Source organism: Triplophysa dalaica, chromosome 3, assembly GCF_015846415.1.
Source record: "Triplophysa dalaica isolate WHDGS20190420 chromosome 3, ASM1584641v1, whole genome shotgun sequence".
In the NCBI taxonomy this organism is placed as follows: domain Eukaryota; kingdom Metazoa; phylum Chordata; class Actinopteri; order Cypriniformes; family Nemacheilidae; genus Triplophysa; species Triplophysa dalaica.
The window spans coordinates 18637620-18654689 of NC_079544.1; the positions used below are offsets into that span (position 1 = coordinate 18637620).

The following is a 17070-nucleotide window of genomic DNA, read 5'->3' on the forward strand; positions in this document are numbered from 1 at the left end:
TTCTTGATTGATGCAGAGCTTTTTTATGTGTTAATGGATTGAGTGTGTTTTTGAGTTGTTATGTTATAAATATTATAGTTTTACTTTTCTCAACTGTCTTTTGTCCCGCTAGGCGGTTCATAAGATAAAACTTCCCTGTCCCAGACACGACCACCACTGGCTCATTGATCCCATTCAAGAACTAAGTTGCATCCTTACAAACTTGGAGTGATCCACGCCTATTCTTTACCAAACATATTGGTTGCGAAATCAGTCTGGATTGAGACATTGTGGGCATGTAGCTGTTTCTGTATACTAAATTTAAAAAATATAAAATCCAAATGAACTGAAATTAAAAGCTGTAAAGATTCAGATAACAGGTCTTATCGATGCTTCTCTTTCTAAATAGTGTGGATTGTGTGTAACAGAGCACTGTATGATGGGATGTTAACGCCCAGACTGAGTTTATAAAAAAAGAAATAATAAAAATAATTTAGAAATAACACATACAAATACCACTAACGAGCAAATTCTGATTGGTCGAGAGGACATATCGCATGTAGGCTAAAAACAAGTTCGGGATTTATAGCGTTTTGGAAAGAAACAGCATCTTGCAGTAAATTTTAAACAAGGAAATATAGCGATTTGGCATGAAACATTTATGGAGCAGTGAATAGGTTTAGTACACAGCAAAATGGCATGACAAGCTCATTTCTTTTAAATTTGGCATTTATTGCGTTTTGGAAAAGAGCGTTGTGTTGGGGAAAGTTACTTTTAAAAGTAACTAGTTACAATATTAAGTTACTCTATTAAAAAGTAACTAAATAAGTTACTTGGTTATTTTTTGTAGAAAGTAACTGAAAGTATTTTTTCTGTTACTTGTGCATTACTTTTTCTGACCTAACTCATTTTCATACTTTTCCAGACCTTGCTGCTTCTTTAGTGTTTTACACTGTAATGCATTTAACAATCCTATATAGCCAATCCTATATATGGCCGGCAAATACGGGTGTTTTTTTTTATTAAAAAAAGTCATACATAAGCGATGTGACAAATCCTCTTTGCATTGCTGAGTACTTAGTTGAGCCAAAACAACTCGATAGTGTTATATGAAATTATGATTAATCTTTTATAAAATAGATTTCTAATATCATTTTAAGGGGGAAATGACTTTTAACATATTATATTGTATATATGCTGGCAGGGGCGCCGTATAGGGGGGAAAAGTTAGGACAATTCCAAGGACCCATGGCTGACAGGGGCCCCAAAAATAGGTAAAAACTAATATAAAATTATCAAACCACCATCTATTATATATATTTATATAATGCTACAATTAATAATCTCTTTGTTTTTGCCGTAAAAGTTAAAAATTCCCACTGACCAAAAATTAAACATGCATATTGACCGACCACCCCCATGTATCTGAATGAAATGGTTAGGTCCTGCCTTAGCGCTCTCAGTAACGGTGTTTATTTGCACTAAATACGCCAGAACTACAGTGACCACAATGTTGACTAATCAAAATCTGGTTTTCAAAAAAGGAAAGAGAGAAAAGAGAGAGAGGAAAGACTAAAGGAAAGGGTGTCTAACTGTAACCCAGTTTTTCACCAAGATGGTTGCCTATACCAATGGTTCTCAAGTCTGGCCCGCGAGATCCACTTTTCAGCACCAACTCTGATAAAAAACATTAAGAGGCGAATCAGTGACTTCAGGAACAGACGCGTTCAACTTAATGTTGTGCTGCGCAGATTGTTTGTCACTAAAATGCTTACCGCGCAATCTGCAATTGAATCTCTTTTGCGGTATTTAAATGTCATACGATGATAGATTTGCGCAGCGCCGCATTAGGTTGAACGCATCTATTCTAAAGACGCTGATTAGATTGTTCAGGTGTTTTTTTTATCAGAGTTGGGGATAAACCGGATCTGGCGGGCCAGAGTTGAGAACCACTGGCCTATAGTCTGTGAGTGGTATTAACCTGTTGGCTTAATGTCCATAGAGAAATAAGATCGCTAACAAAAGTCTAGTGTTAGCCTACATTTAATCACCATTTAATCAGTGCACGGAAACGTTTAGCACTATAATAACCCAGGTGTGGAAATTCAATTTTACATGTCCACTTTATTTTCTTGTTGGCATGTGAAGCTAAGTAAAGAAATCTGCCATTTTCATTGTATTGAGAGGATGATGTTAATTTTTAAGTTTGTTCTTTTTTCTTTTTTTAATCTTTCATTAATAATTAATAAAAATAATTAATAATATTTTGTTAAGAGAATTTTCCATTTTGTCAAATTTAACAATAAAAATACATTGAGACTGTAAAAGATAGCCTTCAGCATTTTTTTTTATTGTTGCTTTTAATCTTGCATCATAGTGAACTGCATAATAGACTTGCATGCATGTACAAATCACCATCAGTAAATATTGTGCTAGTACTATTATTGAACTACAAGAAGCAAGACTGTGGAAAGCTTTTAATTAGAGTTATGTAAAGCTTTTGATGTGACAGTTCCTAGAGATGTGGTGACAACAGCTGCGCAGAGGGGGCCCAATTTGATTTTTTGTCATAGGGCCCAAAATTCATGGCGCAGGCGCCCCTGTATGCTGGTATTTGGTGAGGAGACTAACAGATGACAGTTGTTTTGTCTCTTTCTCCCTTGCTAGACTTTGCCCACTCCCCACTTTGACTGAAAAGTAACTCGAGTTACTTGAAAAACAAAGTAACTCGAGCATTGATATGTAAATGTATAAAGTAAAGGCGTTTTATTTCTTTCTTAAAAAGTATTCTGATTACGTAACGCACGTTACTTGTTACCCGTAACCCCAACATTGTATATGTAAGGCATAATCCACAGCTAGACATGGAGGCCAAGAACCTCTGGGAAGTGCTCAAAAATCCTTTAATTCACGGCTAGCCGGATTGTCCTGCTTATAACATGTTCATTTGCCAAGTAAAAGCTGTTATTGATGTTTACAGTGTAAGTCTAGATCCGACAGGTGAAAATCAAAGGTATTTTTAAATGTTGATCAGACTGACTGGAACTAGCTATGCATTCAACGGATTAATGCACACCTTCCAGCCAATCAGAGTTGAGTATTCACACAGACCATGGTATAAATAGTATTTATTTATTTATTTTATATATATATATATATATATACAGTTGTTAAGAAGAGGAATAACAAAATGGTTTTCATAGCCCAGACTATTTTCTCTAGTTTTGGTGAGAAACACTTTATTGAGCAAGAAACATAAATTTTTTTGGAGCTTAAAATAAGATTAAGAAAACAAAACAAAACAAACGTTTACAGTTCAGCCAACACTGTACATTTGTCAGCCTCCAAGCTCAAAGAAATCTAATAAAAAAAAACAGTTCACACCCCCAGAAATGCATAGCATGATATATCTTAAACCCTATACCGAGGTATGTGTGTTTTGTAAACTCATATTCCTTAATAAAGAATGACTGTGAGAAAACAGTTATTTATAATTATTAGATATTTGTCATTTGAGTCTTTTCATCATAAATCTATGTTGGAGGACAGTGGGAAGCAAATCGGCACATGTTTTAACAATAGGCAGCACATATTCCTTAAACCAACCACCAGAACTTTTCTCCTCTTGTTGTTTTTTTAGATTTTTTATCTCATCCTCCATTAGTTCAGCTTTCTCCTTAAAACCTTTGTCCATGAGTGCTTCCCGCTCCTTTACTTTGCTCTCCACAGCTCTCTCCATCTCCTCCTGTTGTTGCTCCATCTCCTTTCTGAACTTCTCCTCTATCTGCTTCATTCTGTCCTTCTGACGCTCTTCCTCCACCTCCATCTTATGTTCATAGTCAATACGTTTCTCTTCTTCCTCCTTACATTTCTGCTCCAGCAGAGCCGCCTTCTCTTTCTCCTCTGATCATTTCGTCATTGGAGAGAAAGAAAAAAAAGAGAAACGACAGTAGTGAGTTTATGTTTATAGTAATGTCTCTAGGTTCTATTTTACATTTATTTTCAAGTTTTAAATGCTCCAGGATATTCACTACAACCCTAGTTAATAAATATTTACCTTGGATCTTTCTGTCATTTTCAGTGAGTTTCTCATCAGCGTGAAGGATGCTCTTTCCTTCAGCTTCCCTCTCATTCAAGATCTCATTCAGTACCGCCTCAGCCTGCACATCAATACACATACTGAAGAACACACTCATAAACACAATCTTATATCATAAACACAATCTACAACACACAGAAACACACATGCACAAACACACACACAGGACGTGTGGTCACCTTGACTCCTTTGTTTGGTTCTCTGCGATACTGTACAATGATGGCGTCTCTGTCTCTGCAGTAGATTTCATATCCTCCACACTGACTGTATTCTCCATTCTGCAGTCGTTTATTCATGTCAGAGAACAGATCCTTCAGCAGCTCTTTACACTTCCTCTCTGATGCCATCTCATTCTCTTCCATTAGTACTACATAGCACATATCGATATCTTGCTATAAACATACATACACATCACAAATTCAGACACAAATAAAATGTTAGGTTGTACGGAAAAAAATATATTTGTACTTTGTCTTCTTGGAATTATAAGGTTGTATCTGCATTCTGAGATTTTTGCATTACACCTGACTTTGTTCAGTTCAATTCAATTCAATTCAATTTTATTTATATAGCGCTTTTCGCAGTGTGCATTGTTCCAAAGCAGCTTTACAGGAGAAAATAAGAAAAACACAGAAAAGGTATAAACACAGCGCATGTATAAACACAGCGCATGTTTATAGAACAAGCAAGATCATTCTAATAAGTAATATCTAATAAAAGCAGTTTCACGGTGAGCAAGCCAGCACGGCCCTGTGGCGAGGAACCCAAACTCCAATGATAAATAAATGGAGAAAAAAAACTCGGGAGAAACCAGTCTCAGTCGGGGGGGCAGGTCCCCTCTGACGTGTCACAGCTTAACTCAGTGACTTTGATTAAAAGTTACTGAGTAAATGTTTATAAAAAGGGAGAGCTACTTTGTTGTGAATTTAGTAAATTTAATTTGTTCATTTGTCTAATTTTGTGAACGATATCAGACAACAGAGGAATGTTTTAAGCAGGGGAAATAGTGATGCCATAATGTAACTGAGTGCAGCTATAACTTCAAACTGCTATCACAGGATGTAAGTGTAGCATTAAATACTAAGTATTGTATATTTAGCAGTTATCTTTGTAAATAAAACCTTTTTGTTTTCTAAAAATGTCCCAAAATGGACGCAACGTAGGGTTGTTCAATGATTATTTCTGATTCATCGCATCCAGAATAAAAGTTTGTGTTTACATAATATAAAATTATAATAATTATAAACTTACTGTACATACAAAATTAATATGTACTATGATAAAATATTGTGTAAAAACAAACTTTCATTCTGATTGTGATTAATCATAATTAATCGTTGAACAAACCTACCTAAAAAAAACCCACAGAATGTAAATAAATTGTCACAGAATAAGAATATGAGATTTATTCAGTTTTGACAAAAATGTCTGAAAAACATTATAATTCCAAGGCGGCAAATTATATTTTGTCTACGAAATTAATTTCAGACAGTTCAGCTTACCTTAAATCAAAACCTTTTTAAGATAAGGACATTTCACTCAAGTGTTCTAAAACTTTTGACAGGTATTGTAAGACAGTGTGTGTTTAGAAGTTGCTTTCTTTTTTATGTAAGTATATGGATCTTACCACCAGTTGCTTCAAGTAATCTCCTTTTTCATCTTTAAAGGAATTTTTCATAAACTCGGAAGTTGCCAGTTTGCTTGACTTCTGATGCTCAGAGGTAAAATCAGTCACACTTACAGGAAAGTTGTTCTTCACCTACAAAACACACTTCACATTACACTGTATTTTGTCTTATGTTAAATGTAACAAAAATATTGTTTAAATTTAAGATGAGATAATTATTTAATACTAAAACATACTCTATTTTTTTAATACACACCACCACACTGCAAATTCTCAGTACTGATTTTAGAACTCTAAGGACAGCTTAATAGAATTTAGATTTAGTGTTGGTCTTACCTCTTCCATGCCGCTCTTATACACTTTGAGAGCTTCTTGAACAGCCGCCTTGTTCTCTAGATTTGCAAGAGCGACCACAGCATTGTCTAGACAGGGAACTTTACCACTGCTTATGGTCTCTACATAAATCTGAGCCAACTGACCGAGCACTGACAAAACAAACACAAAACACGTCAAAATAGATTTGATTTTAGTACATTTGGCCGGTTTCACAGACACATCTTAGTTTAAGCAAGGGCAATGCCTTAGTTGAATTAAGATATTTATCTCTATTATAAATTATACCTTTTAAGAATACATTTCTGGTGTGCATCTCAAGACAAAATAATGGCACTGATCTTTTGATAAAATATGCTCTACCACTATTTAAATTTATGATATCATGAAGAACTTAAATACTAAAAACACTTTGATGTGTAGTATATGTTTAAACAATCAAATTTAATTAAACACTCACACTTTCCAGTAACTCTGTGACCTCCTTTCAGTGTTTTCACAGGACTCTTGACAAATATGTATTCACAGAAACGACCCGTAGTCTCTAGAAAACCTTGCACAAGGTCACGTTCTTGTAGGGTCTCCAAGCGTCTCATGTTGTCTGGTGAGGCTGGAGATGGGAAGACGAAACACTTTCGAGATGGGAAATAACTCCGGATGCACTCACGAGGCAGATTGTAGTCGCTGGTTTTCTTATTGACACCTCAACAAGTAAACAATAAAAAAAAGTTAACATTTCAAATGTTTTCCATGGAAATTTGTTATAAAATTAATAATTTTAGAGTTAGACATTCGTAGCTAACCACCAAAAAAATCACTTAAACTCTTTTTTTAAAATAAAACTTAATTCTACCCAGAAAACAACATGATCCGAGGTTGGGCATTTTGTTTAATATACCTTTTTTCAGCTGAAGGGCAAAGTCAAGGTATTCGTCCTCGGTCACTTCATTCCCGTCAATTTCCAAACTCAAAGTAAAATCTCTCACAACCCAGACGAACGATGGGAAAAAACGCACAAACTGAGAATCCTCATCCCCCTCTTCACCTGCTTCTGCTGATCTGATCTTGATCTGCTCAGAAATCTCTGTAATGTAACTGCAGCACATTCAGGAATAATAGCATCTTTTAATGTGTATGTGTGTATATGTGAAAGAGGATTATGCATGTGGGAAGATAAAGGATACTGCAGCTTTTGTATGGCGTCATTATCAATGGTTCCTCGGCTGTTGTACACCAGAGTGCTGCTGAGCAAAACAGCCAGACAGAAGATCCAGCCATCGTTCTTAGAGTCTCCCTGAAACAGACAGCTCAGCATTTTCAGATCAAAACAGCTTAACAATGTCAGACAGCACACAATTTGAGACAGATAGGACAAATCTATAGACAGATAGGATCTAGAGAGTAAACAACATTCCAACCTTACCCTTTATAAACACAACACCAAAAGTGAAATCTTAAGACATACTGTATGTCTTATTCATACTAACCGCAAAATCAACATTTGTATTTTCAAACAGAATGCAAATACAGTCCTTATTTGGGTTACATCAGCAAATAATACAATTATGACAAGCTACTATTCAAATCCTATGCTACACAATGTGAACAAAAGTTATGTCCTCACCTTGTCTATATCACCCAGTCCTTCTGTGTCCAGTAGCACCAGAGTCTGTCCCCGTTCAGATGGATGAGGGACACACCACATCCAGATGCCTTTGGTCTTTGATTCAATGGTGTTACCCAGAGCAAAGCCTGAGACAAAACGCATGAAGCAACACTGTCATGCCTTATACAATCCCTTCAGTCTTGACTTAAGTCACAACAAGACAGCTTCAAGTATTGTCTTTAAATAAACATTCTGTAAAATATGTTTTTATTGTATCATTAAATTAGATGGTAAATAAAGTCCTTGACATGCTTACGTTGCTAAACAACTTACGTAACAGCTGTCTTCCGCACAGTGATACAAACAAAAAATATGTTATTGTCAACACAGTTTTAGATCTTCACTAACAGTTTTATTACATTTATAATTGTATACTATTTGTTATCAGTGTTGGCTGTAACTGGTTTCTGTGATTATGTTACTCTTCCTTAGAAAAAGTAAATTAAGGGATTATTTCCAAGTTTCTATCTACATGAATGCCTAGGTATTTTATGTGCTGAACAATGTTGCGCACAGGCACGGCATATCACTTGGTGAGGTGCTGGCACCGCCAGATGACCCCGACGCAAGAACAGTGTATGTGCAGCCCAACCAACAAGCTTTTCAGGCCCGTCAACATGTGATTGCGACAATGTAAATGGTAATTAGACACAAAGTTCATTTTTGACCATTTTTGCCGTTGATATGTGCATAAACTTAAGAAGATATTTTCCGCCTTGCTGTCGGTCCCATGTTAAACCAGGTAAGCGTTAAGGATGGGATCAGATTTGTTTCATTATTCTCAATAAATAAACTACGATTCGCAAATAAATATAGAGAATTTCACAAACATTTTTTAAATCCACATATGCACAAAATCGAACCATAAATACATGTTAGACATTGCACAAAAATAAATGGAATTCACAAATAAATACGAGATTTGGAAATAAAAATTATCTAGAAATGTATTTTAATGATATTTATTTGTAGATCGCTTTCTTCACATTTGTGGATCGCTTTCTGCACATTTGTGGATCGCTTTCTGTGCATTTGTGAATCGAGGTACGCATTTGTGGATCAGTGCACACATTTGTAGATGGCTCTCTGTGCATTTTGAAACATTTCTAACGTCAAATCGTGCGCAAAATCCACAAACTATCCACTATCTACGTAGGCCAACCGGTTAACTTCCGCTTTTGTTGTCCAATAGGCCACGTTCTAACTTCAGCCAATCACGTTTTGCTCTGCACTAAGATTCAGGGGACTAACATGGCGACTAATGGCGGTATAAATGTGTGTTATACTAAAAAAAGATAGTGGCCTCTTCTTTATACTATGTAATGATTGCTTGTGTTTATATACATTGTCCGTATGTTACATATATGCTGTATTTAAACGTTTATGACTTGATAACAGTGTGCACGGACTGGAGTGGAAAATCCCTGCCAGCCCAAATAGTCCCCGATCCAGACTGTAGCGCGGTGACGTCATGCATTTCGACGTCATGCATGTATAAGTGCGCATGCGCCATACAGTCGACGTTTGTTTACTTCTGTATACGCGAAGATGTTCAAACAACACGTGGATGGTTTCGATTTTAATGTCACTAAGTGATTGAGCATATTTATTTTTATAACAGTGATGTCTTTGTCATAGTCAATAGGGTTCACATTTGAAATGGAATGGTTTCTTTTTAATATTTTAATGAGTTTAAAAAAGAGCCCTTAAACAAATTAAGGCTTGAAAATATCAGAGCTTTAAACGTTTTTATAATTAGAATCGTTTTGCTGTGCTCATGTTGTGAATGCACAATAGTAAGAAATTAACTCTTTGTACATGAGCCTCTGGTATCTGATTTATTCATGTACATTTATTGGATAGTACAGACTGAGAGAAGAAGGAGATTTATTTCGACCAGTTCATTAATGGAAAACGGTCTGTTTAAGCAACCCCCATCTTCTTCAGTTAAGAATAGTAGGTCAACAGAAGAAATAAATGTTTGGGAAGAATACAGTTCTTTGTAAAACTCTCTGAATTTTCTATTTTTTTCTTTTGGATTATAAATTACATTATAACTAGAGTCTATAGAGTTGATTATTTGCTTATTTTCCACCGCTAGTTTCCATGCCAGCACCTTATGCGATTTCTCCACAAGTTCATAATAACGTTGCTTTAATCTTGTTTACGCTTTCCTGTTGCTCAGTGGTAAGTGCATTGTGTTAACAATACAAGGTTGTGGGTTCAACCCCAGGGGATTGCAAATACCTATGTAAAATGTATCGGAAAAAGCAATGTAAGTCGCTGTGGATAAAAGCGTCTGCCAAATGCCTAAATGTAAATGTTAAGCTCTCTCCGCCCGATATGTATTCAAAGTGAATTATTAGTATTATCAATAGTGCTTTCTTTTATTATTAAATCGTATACAAAACAGTTTATTACATTTTTTTCCTGAAATTATATTTTAAATAAATACATATGAATACAATAAAAAGTTGTTTCACCTGTCTGCTGTCCAGCTAGTCGGTTCATAAGGTAAGACTTCCCTGTGCGGTAAAGTCCCACTACAGACACGACCACCACCGGCTGATTGATCCCATTCAAGAACTCAATCGCGTCCTTACATACTTGTAGCGATCCGCACACATTCTTCACCAAACATATCGGCCGCGGCATCGGGCTGGCTTGAGACATCTTGGTCCTCTAGCTGTTCCTGCAAAAGGTAAACAAACAAAATACTTCAATCACTACGTTTTTTAAAGATTCAGTCGAACAAATGAACGACCGTTATACGGCCTAAACATGACAATGTTTCTACTGTACCCACAAAATCGATGCGTCTCAACGTTAAATCGTGCAGCAGCGGTTTGTAATAAAGTTGCACAGTCTTCCAGTTTATGTGCAGCAATGCAAATAACTCACTGTTTATCTACCATGGGAACTGTCACGTTTCCGCCCAGATTAAATGTGGGTTGACGCTAAACGGGGTGATTTCTGAGAAAGCATCTGTTGTTGTCGGCTGCTTATTTTGGCTTTTACTTTCACATTTGCCGTCTTTGACCATATCGAGGCATCGAGCGCGCACGCGACACGCCTAAGCGTCTTTAAAAAGCAAAGAGAACATTTAACAAAGGTCCTGACTGAGCTCGTGCATTTACTTACACAGTCTACGGTCGAGTCTTCCCGAACGGTATTCACAACAGGATCAAGTAAGTTTGCTAACAACGAAATAAGCGCGTCCGGTTATTGCTGTGTGTGCTATTTTGTGTGTGTTTGTTTTCACAGTCATGGCGTGTGGTGGACGCATGCCTGCTCCGGTGTGTCTCATTGAAAATGATGACAACGGCAAACTGATGGTGAGTAAAGAGGGCAAGGACGTTCTGGACGGGATCACTGAGCCGGTGGTCGTCGTGTCTGTAGTGGGACTCTACCGTACCGGGAAATCTTATCTCATGAACCGCTTAGCGGGACAACAGGCAGGTGAGGGAACCTGCAAAAACTCTCATGTGCACTTTATTCTGATCAAGTAACATCATTGACTTTTCATTATTTGAGCAGTAATAACAAACAAGAAAACAAAGGAAATACAAATATTGAACGTTATGCTGATTAATAATGTAATAAAACTTATATTGGGTCAATGTAAGTGGCATGTTGCTTATAACATTAAAACGTTTATACACTTTTTTTATGATTTATGTTTTACACCTTCCCTATTGACATTTTCTATTTAAAACTTCATGTATTTTGTTGGAGCTTAGATTAAGCAATGTACAGTAGGACTAAACTGTCTTTATATCATCAAGAAATATGTTTTTCAAAAGAGTTTAAGGTTTGCTAAAGTTTTTTTTTAAATAAATAAATCACTTTTTTATCTGCTAAATCAAAGTTAGGTCGTGTGAACAACATGCAGAAAACATGCAAAAAAGACAACTATAAAATGACATTTAAAACAAACAGAAAGTATTTATTTAGTAACAATCTTAATTTTTTTTAATGTAATAGCCTTTATGCGAAAACATTGAAAACAAATTTGATGTGCCCTGTGTTCTGGTTTGGCACAGGAACTTTAAAGTATTACTATAAATAAGTAGACTTAAATAGTTTACGTGTTTCATGGACATTTTTATTTGTCATTGTTTCAGGCTTTGCTCTCGGCAGCACGATCGAATCCAAGACCAAAGGCATCTGGATCTGGTGTGTTCCTCACCCAAGTAAAGAAGGCCACACTCTGGTGCTTCTAGACACAGAGGGACTTGGTGACGTACAGAAGGTAACAACAGCTAAATGGTATCCACAGAAACATATCCAAAACAATGTTGTCATCACTTTGTCTGTACTTTCACTTTCTGTCGACTATGAAGCCATTTAAATAGAGATTATAGAAAAATTCCAATCTATGGTTGGTCTTTTAATAGTATATGAAACATGTGATATATAACTGGAGGTGATGAACTCTTAATGTTTTTAAGGGGGATGAGAAACATGACACATGGATCTTCTGTCTGGCTGTTCTGCTCAGCAGCACTCTGGTGTACAACAGCTTAGGGGTCATTGACAACACGGCGCTGGAAAAATTGCAGTATCCTTCACATACTGTATACACACAAATAGAAGTAGTGCAGTCATACAAAGTTTAAAGTTGAAGATATGTAAGTTTGAATTGGAGTTTGTTTTGATTAAAGTAATATTTTTTTACTTTTTTAGTTTAAAATGACACTTATTGCATTTAAATTGAGGAAATTAATACTTAATACCCACATTTCCTCAAGGCTACAGTGTTATTCTTCCTGAAAAGTGTTTATAGTTATGTGACAGAACTGACGGAAAACATTCGCGTGAAGGCAAACCCAAGCACAGACGAGGACGAGTCTGCTGATTTCATGCGGGTTTTCCCGTCTTTTGTCTGGGCTGTTCGGGACTTCACTCTGGAGTTGAAAATAGCCGATGAGCCCATAACATCAGACCAGTATCTTGAGAGATCGCTGACACTCAAGACAGGTGAAAAATTGACACAAACGTACGCACCCATAATTCATAAAATTAGATGAAGACGACTAAAAAGACGAAAACACTTTAAAGGTTAAGATACACCAAAAATCAGAAAATTTTCCAGCATTTACATTTGTACTAAGTAGGGGATTAACTCTTTTATTACATCTGACCTGTTGAATGTAATATCAGCTTAATTATTACGTCTTTCTCAGAATGTTATTTTCTGTTTTAGGTACTTCTCCTCAAACAGTGAGGTTTAACCTTCCTCGCCAGTGTCTGCGCAATTTCTTTGCTGTGAGGAAGTGCTTTGTCTTTCCTCGACCTGCTGGAACAGAAGACATGAGGAAAATGGAGACGTTAACTGAGGAGGACCTGGAGCCAGAATTCCTACAACAGACAAACACTTTCTGCGATTACATTTACAACTGCACAGAGCCGAAAAGTCTCAGCGGAGGTCGTGCAGTTACAGGAACTGGTGTGTATCATCACAGAATCACTTGTGGAAATAGAGATTTATAAAAACTTTTATTTGTGAGTCTCATAAGTGAAGAAAGTGCTCCTGAATAAATTTCATATTTTAAGGATGTTTTCTAAAAAAGAAAAATTAAAAACTCACCAGGATTTTTTCAGTGCAGAGATTTGTGAATATAAGATGCCTTACAATGAAGTGATTTTCCTCGGTTCTCTGACAGCTCTAGGTAATCTGGCTGAAGTGTATGTGGAGGCCATCCGCAGCGGGAAGGTTCCCTGTCTGGAGAACGCGGACGTGCGGTGGAACAGGCCATGGAGCTTTACATGAAAGAGATGTTTGAACGCACTCAGCTTCCCATGAACCCCGAAGATCTGTCTGATGTCCACCAAATGGCAGAGAAGGCAGCTGTTGGACGGTTTATCACCATGTCCTTCAATGACAACGAACAGACACATCAAAAAGATCTCATAGTAAGTGCTGATAGACCAAACAAAACTGAAATACATAAAAAAGAAAGAGACCACTTAAGATAGACCTCATTTGCATGCTTGTAATACTCACTAAACAGCAGGGTCCACAAATCTATGATTCAAGATCTAAAAAGAATTACAAATACGATATTTTGGTTTATAGGTTATATATGCCAAGCAAGGACATGCTGTTATCTCAAATATAGGTACAAACTGTTAAAACGCTTCCTTTCTTTTAGGAAAAGATCTACAATAATTATCAAGAGATGTGTTACCAGAATCAGCAGGAGTTTATACAACAGTGTGAAGCAGTTCGGCGTGATGTGTTTGAAACTTTGGAAAATGCCATTTCTGCTGGATTGTACATGAACCCTGGAGGATACAGAGAGTACAAAGATACACTTAAAGAGCTGACCAATGAGTACAGAACAAAGACACAGTCAAAACTAATGGTACAATACAAACACACATTCTTGTGTGATCTTTAGATTCATTAACAAATAACGTAAAAAAAATAAACCCAAACTGTCCCTGTTGGAACATTCAGCTAATGTTGACAAAAAGAACTTTAAAACTAGTCCCTGAATTCTTGTGATTTTTATCTTCTGAAGCCATAATTATTTATGTTCACGATGGTACAAACTGAAGATATTTTATAAGATAAAAATTGATAAGACTGAAAGGTTTTTTTTAAGAATTTGAGAGACATCTCTCGTGTCACAAGGAAGTCTTTGTTTCCTTGTATTGTCTGAGGAAGCTTTTTTTATCAGTGAGAGACGTTTATGAATGAGGAAAAAACATAAATGAAACCATGATGCGGTTCCTCAGACCTCCCCATGACCTTCCTCAGACAATACAAGGAACAAAGATGACCAGACTTCCTTGTGAAACGAGACGGTTCTCTACAATTCATAAAAAACACTAAAGGGTGCTAATATAAAGGACTGTCCTGGGGAGAAGGTACTAGGAAAACCGTCTTTACTTCTTTAAGGGGTCATATGGCGCGAATATGTGTTTTTCTGTGTCTTTGGTGTGTTATAAGTGGTCCATGCATTTATTAGACACGTTAAATTGCCGGAACAAAAGATGCATTCAATCTAAGAGCGAATGCTCACCCAGACCTGTCTGAAACGCCTCGTCTAACCACACCCCCACAAATCTACCTCAGTTTGTGGTAAGATTTGACTAAGACCGCCCAAATGTATACGCAAGTAAGGAGGGCGCCCCTGTCAGTACACTTGCTTTGGAACCTGATGTTCCAAATATGGTAAGACGCGTTACATTTCCGTCAGACGCTTGCAGTATTCGACCAATCACCAGGCGGGGCAAAGAGGAGATACAAACATGCACGGTATATGGAAAATACAGCGTTTTGACCTTAAATTGTGTATAGACATTGCATTACATCTAAAACAAACGATAATATTCATTTTAGCCGTGTTATTTGACCCCTTTAAGAGCTTTTACTTGCTTATCTTGCCAACCTTATACATAAAAAAAGTTAAGTTATGGTGCAACTCGGAATCCTATTACAAACCATTGCTTTGCGAGGGCGATAGATGCATTTACATTTAGGCATTTAGCAGACGCTTTTATCCAAAGCGACTTACATTGCAGCATCCTTTACATTTATACTTAGGTATGTGCAATCCCCTGCAATCGAACCCACAACCTTGCATGGTTAACGCAATGCTCTTACCACTGAGCTACAGGAAAGATGCGTGCATATAAATGATTTTGTGTTTTAAAAAACTATTATCTAAACCCTTGACGTTGTAACCATATAAAACCAATTCACACGAAACAGATATAGCTGAATCAACCTAATAAGATGTGCTGTGCTTTTTTCTACAGAGTGAGGAAGTGTTAAGTATGTACTTGAAAGAAAAGGAAGATGTTGGAAAGATGATTTTACAGTGTGACCAGTCTCTCAGTGCATCTGAACACGCAAGAGAAGGTAAAATTGAAATCGGGTGTACACACAAACCTTTTGCTCTCAGCAACTGTCATTGCAACTATTCATTTACTGCTCTTATTTAGCGACTGTGGCTCACACTTTCATAACCATCTCACCAAGATACCTGTCTTGTTTGCTTATGCATCTATACTGCTGAAATGCAACCAGTCTTTGTCAGATTGGTTGTGTGCTGTATTCGCAGGTAGGCCAACGTGCAGAATCGAGGCCCTTTTGCAATTCCCTTTTTTGATTGGTTTGTTGAAAGTTGGGCCTAGAGGGGAGGGCTAAAAATGCTTTGCCATTGGACAGTCAGTATAGTCCTACCTCTTCTTTTGTTGCTGACGTCATGCGGTGAAGAGTTGTTGTTGAGGGGGGGAGACGACAAGTGCAAAATAATAATAATGGATAAATTATTTTATAATAATCACTGCAACACTGTGTAATTTAGATTTAGAATTGTCCTGTTTGATTGCATAGTGAATTTAGATTAATGGGTACAATTTTACGTGAGATGGAGATATACAGTATAGGCAAATATTTAGACTCAAGTGCTGCCATTCCTGGTTGGATTACATGTTTAATTTGCCTTTGTGTGTTTGCAGTGGAGAGGTTAAGGACTGAGGTTATAGAGCAGCGACAGAGGAGTCTAGAGGAACAGAACCGCTTACAGATGCAGGCGTTTCAGGACATGCAGAGATCCCACGATGAGCATGTGAATCACCTCATGCATCAGATGGAAAGAGAGCAAGAGAGATTGAGAAGAGACAATGAACGAGTCCTCGATGCAAAACTCAAAGTAAGAACATGGCACCGAACAGTGATGCTTTTAGGAGCAGAAATCTAGAACTTTTGAACTAAGTCTTGTGAAGATTTATTTAGTGTGAAACAAAGAAATTAGTTTTTTTTGTGTTGTATTGCAGGAGAGGGAAGCTCTTCTAACTCAGGGCTTCCAGAGAGATGCTGATCGCATGCAGAGAAATATTGACAGTTTGAAAGCAGACATTAGGAAAGAAGAGGAATCTAAACCCTCCACACTTGGCCGTGTTCTAGATGGTATCGGTACAGCGGCTACTTTCGTCTTGCCTGGTTTCGTACCTAAAGCGATTGGTGCAGGTCTGTCCTTTATCTCACGGCTTTTTTGAAAACGGATGCACAGGTTTCAAATATATAGAAACAATGACATTTATTTTAGAGCACAACGTGTGTCTAGTTACATTAATAGAGTTTACAGTATTTGTTATATTAGTTTATAGTTTTGAATTAGTTACCAGTTATGACTTAAGAGAGTGATGTGGTCACATATGCTGTTTATAGCTTAGAGTAACCAATACTGCACTCTGTATTGCTTTAAAAATGTATATATATATATTTACTTGAAAGCCATGGAGCAGCATAAATTCTGTTTGCTCAAGCATCAAGTCAAGAGCTGTTTTTGTATTTGATATTGTTTCCTCTCAGGTCAACTTTTTCCTGTAAAACACTTTCTGCAATTG

General features: G+C 36.9%; 2 protein-coding genes across 5 annotated transcripts; one reads left to right on the forward strand and one right to left on the reverse strand.

Annotated features, from left to right (window-relative positions):
* Positions 1-3097: 3097 nt before the first annotated feature.
* Positions 3098-10984, reverse strand: gbp1 (guanylate binding protein 1). Of its 4 annotated transcripts, none has more exons than XM_056744373.1 (11): positions 10846-10984; positions 10188-10396; positions 7663-7790; positions 7223-7332; positions 6937-7133; positions 6499-6741; positions 6042-6190; positions 5706-5837; positions 4258-4470; positions 4037-4139; positions 3098-3882 (listed from the first exon to the last, which is right to left on the reverse strand). In XM_056744373.1, exons 2-11 carry the CDS (start codon positions 10375-10377, stop codon positions 3488-3490), a joined length of 1860 nt encoding a protein of 619 aa, XP_056600351.1. In that variant the 5' UTR covers positions 10378-10396; positions 10846-10984; the 3' UTR covers positions 3098-3487. The 4 variants fall into 4 exon arrangements, with proteins under 4 accessions (XP_056600351.1, XP_056600352.1, XP_056600348.1 ...); XM_056744374.1 differs by lacking the exon at positions 10846-10984 and adding an exon at positions 10606-10720; XM_056744370.1 differs by lacking the exon at positions 10846-10984 and adding an exon at positions 10507-10644.
* On the forward strand, positions 10757-16990 carry gbp2 (guanylate binding protein 2). The gene is given in 12 exon segments (XM_056744375.1): positions 10757-10892; positions 10969-11163; positions 11829-11956; positions 12156-12265; positions 12491-12684; positions 12911-13153; positions 13371-13439; positions 13442-13620; positions 13860-14072; positions 15475-15577; positions 16180-16373; positions 16498-16990. Coding segments are annotated over 11 exon segments (1848 nt in total). The 5' UTR covers positions 10757-10892; positions 10969-10970; the 3' UTR covers positions 16720-16990.
* The last annotated feature ends 80 nt before the right edge of the window (positions 16991-17070 follow it).

What these genes read in the sequence shown, in the direction of transcription:
- gbp1 (XM_056744373.1), bottom strand. Translation starts at nt 10,377, where the DNA reads ATGTCTCAAGCCAGCCCGATGCCGCGGCCGATATGTTTGGTGAAGAAT. An exon ending in AACCAAACAAAGGAGTCAAG is followed by an intron (nt 4,140 to 4,257) that starts GTGACCACACGT and finishes ATTGATGTGCAG; the next exon opens with GCTGAGGCGGTACTGAATGA. An exon ending in AAATGACAGAAAGATCCAAG is followed by an intron (nt 3,883 to 4,036) that starts GTAAATATTTAT and finishes CGAAATGATCAG; the next exon opens with AGGAGAAAGAGAAGGCGGCT.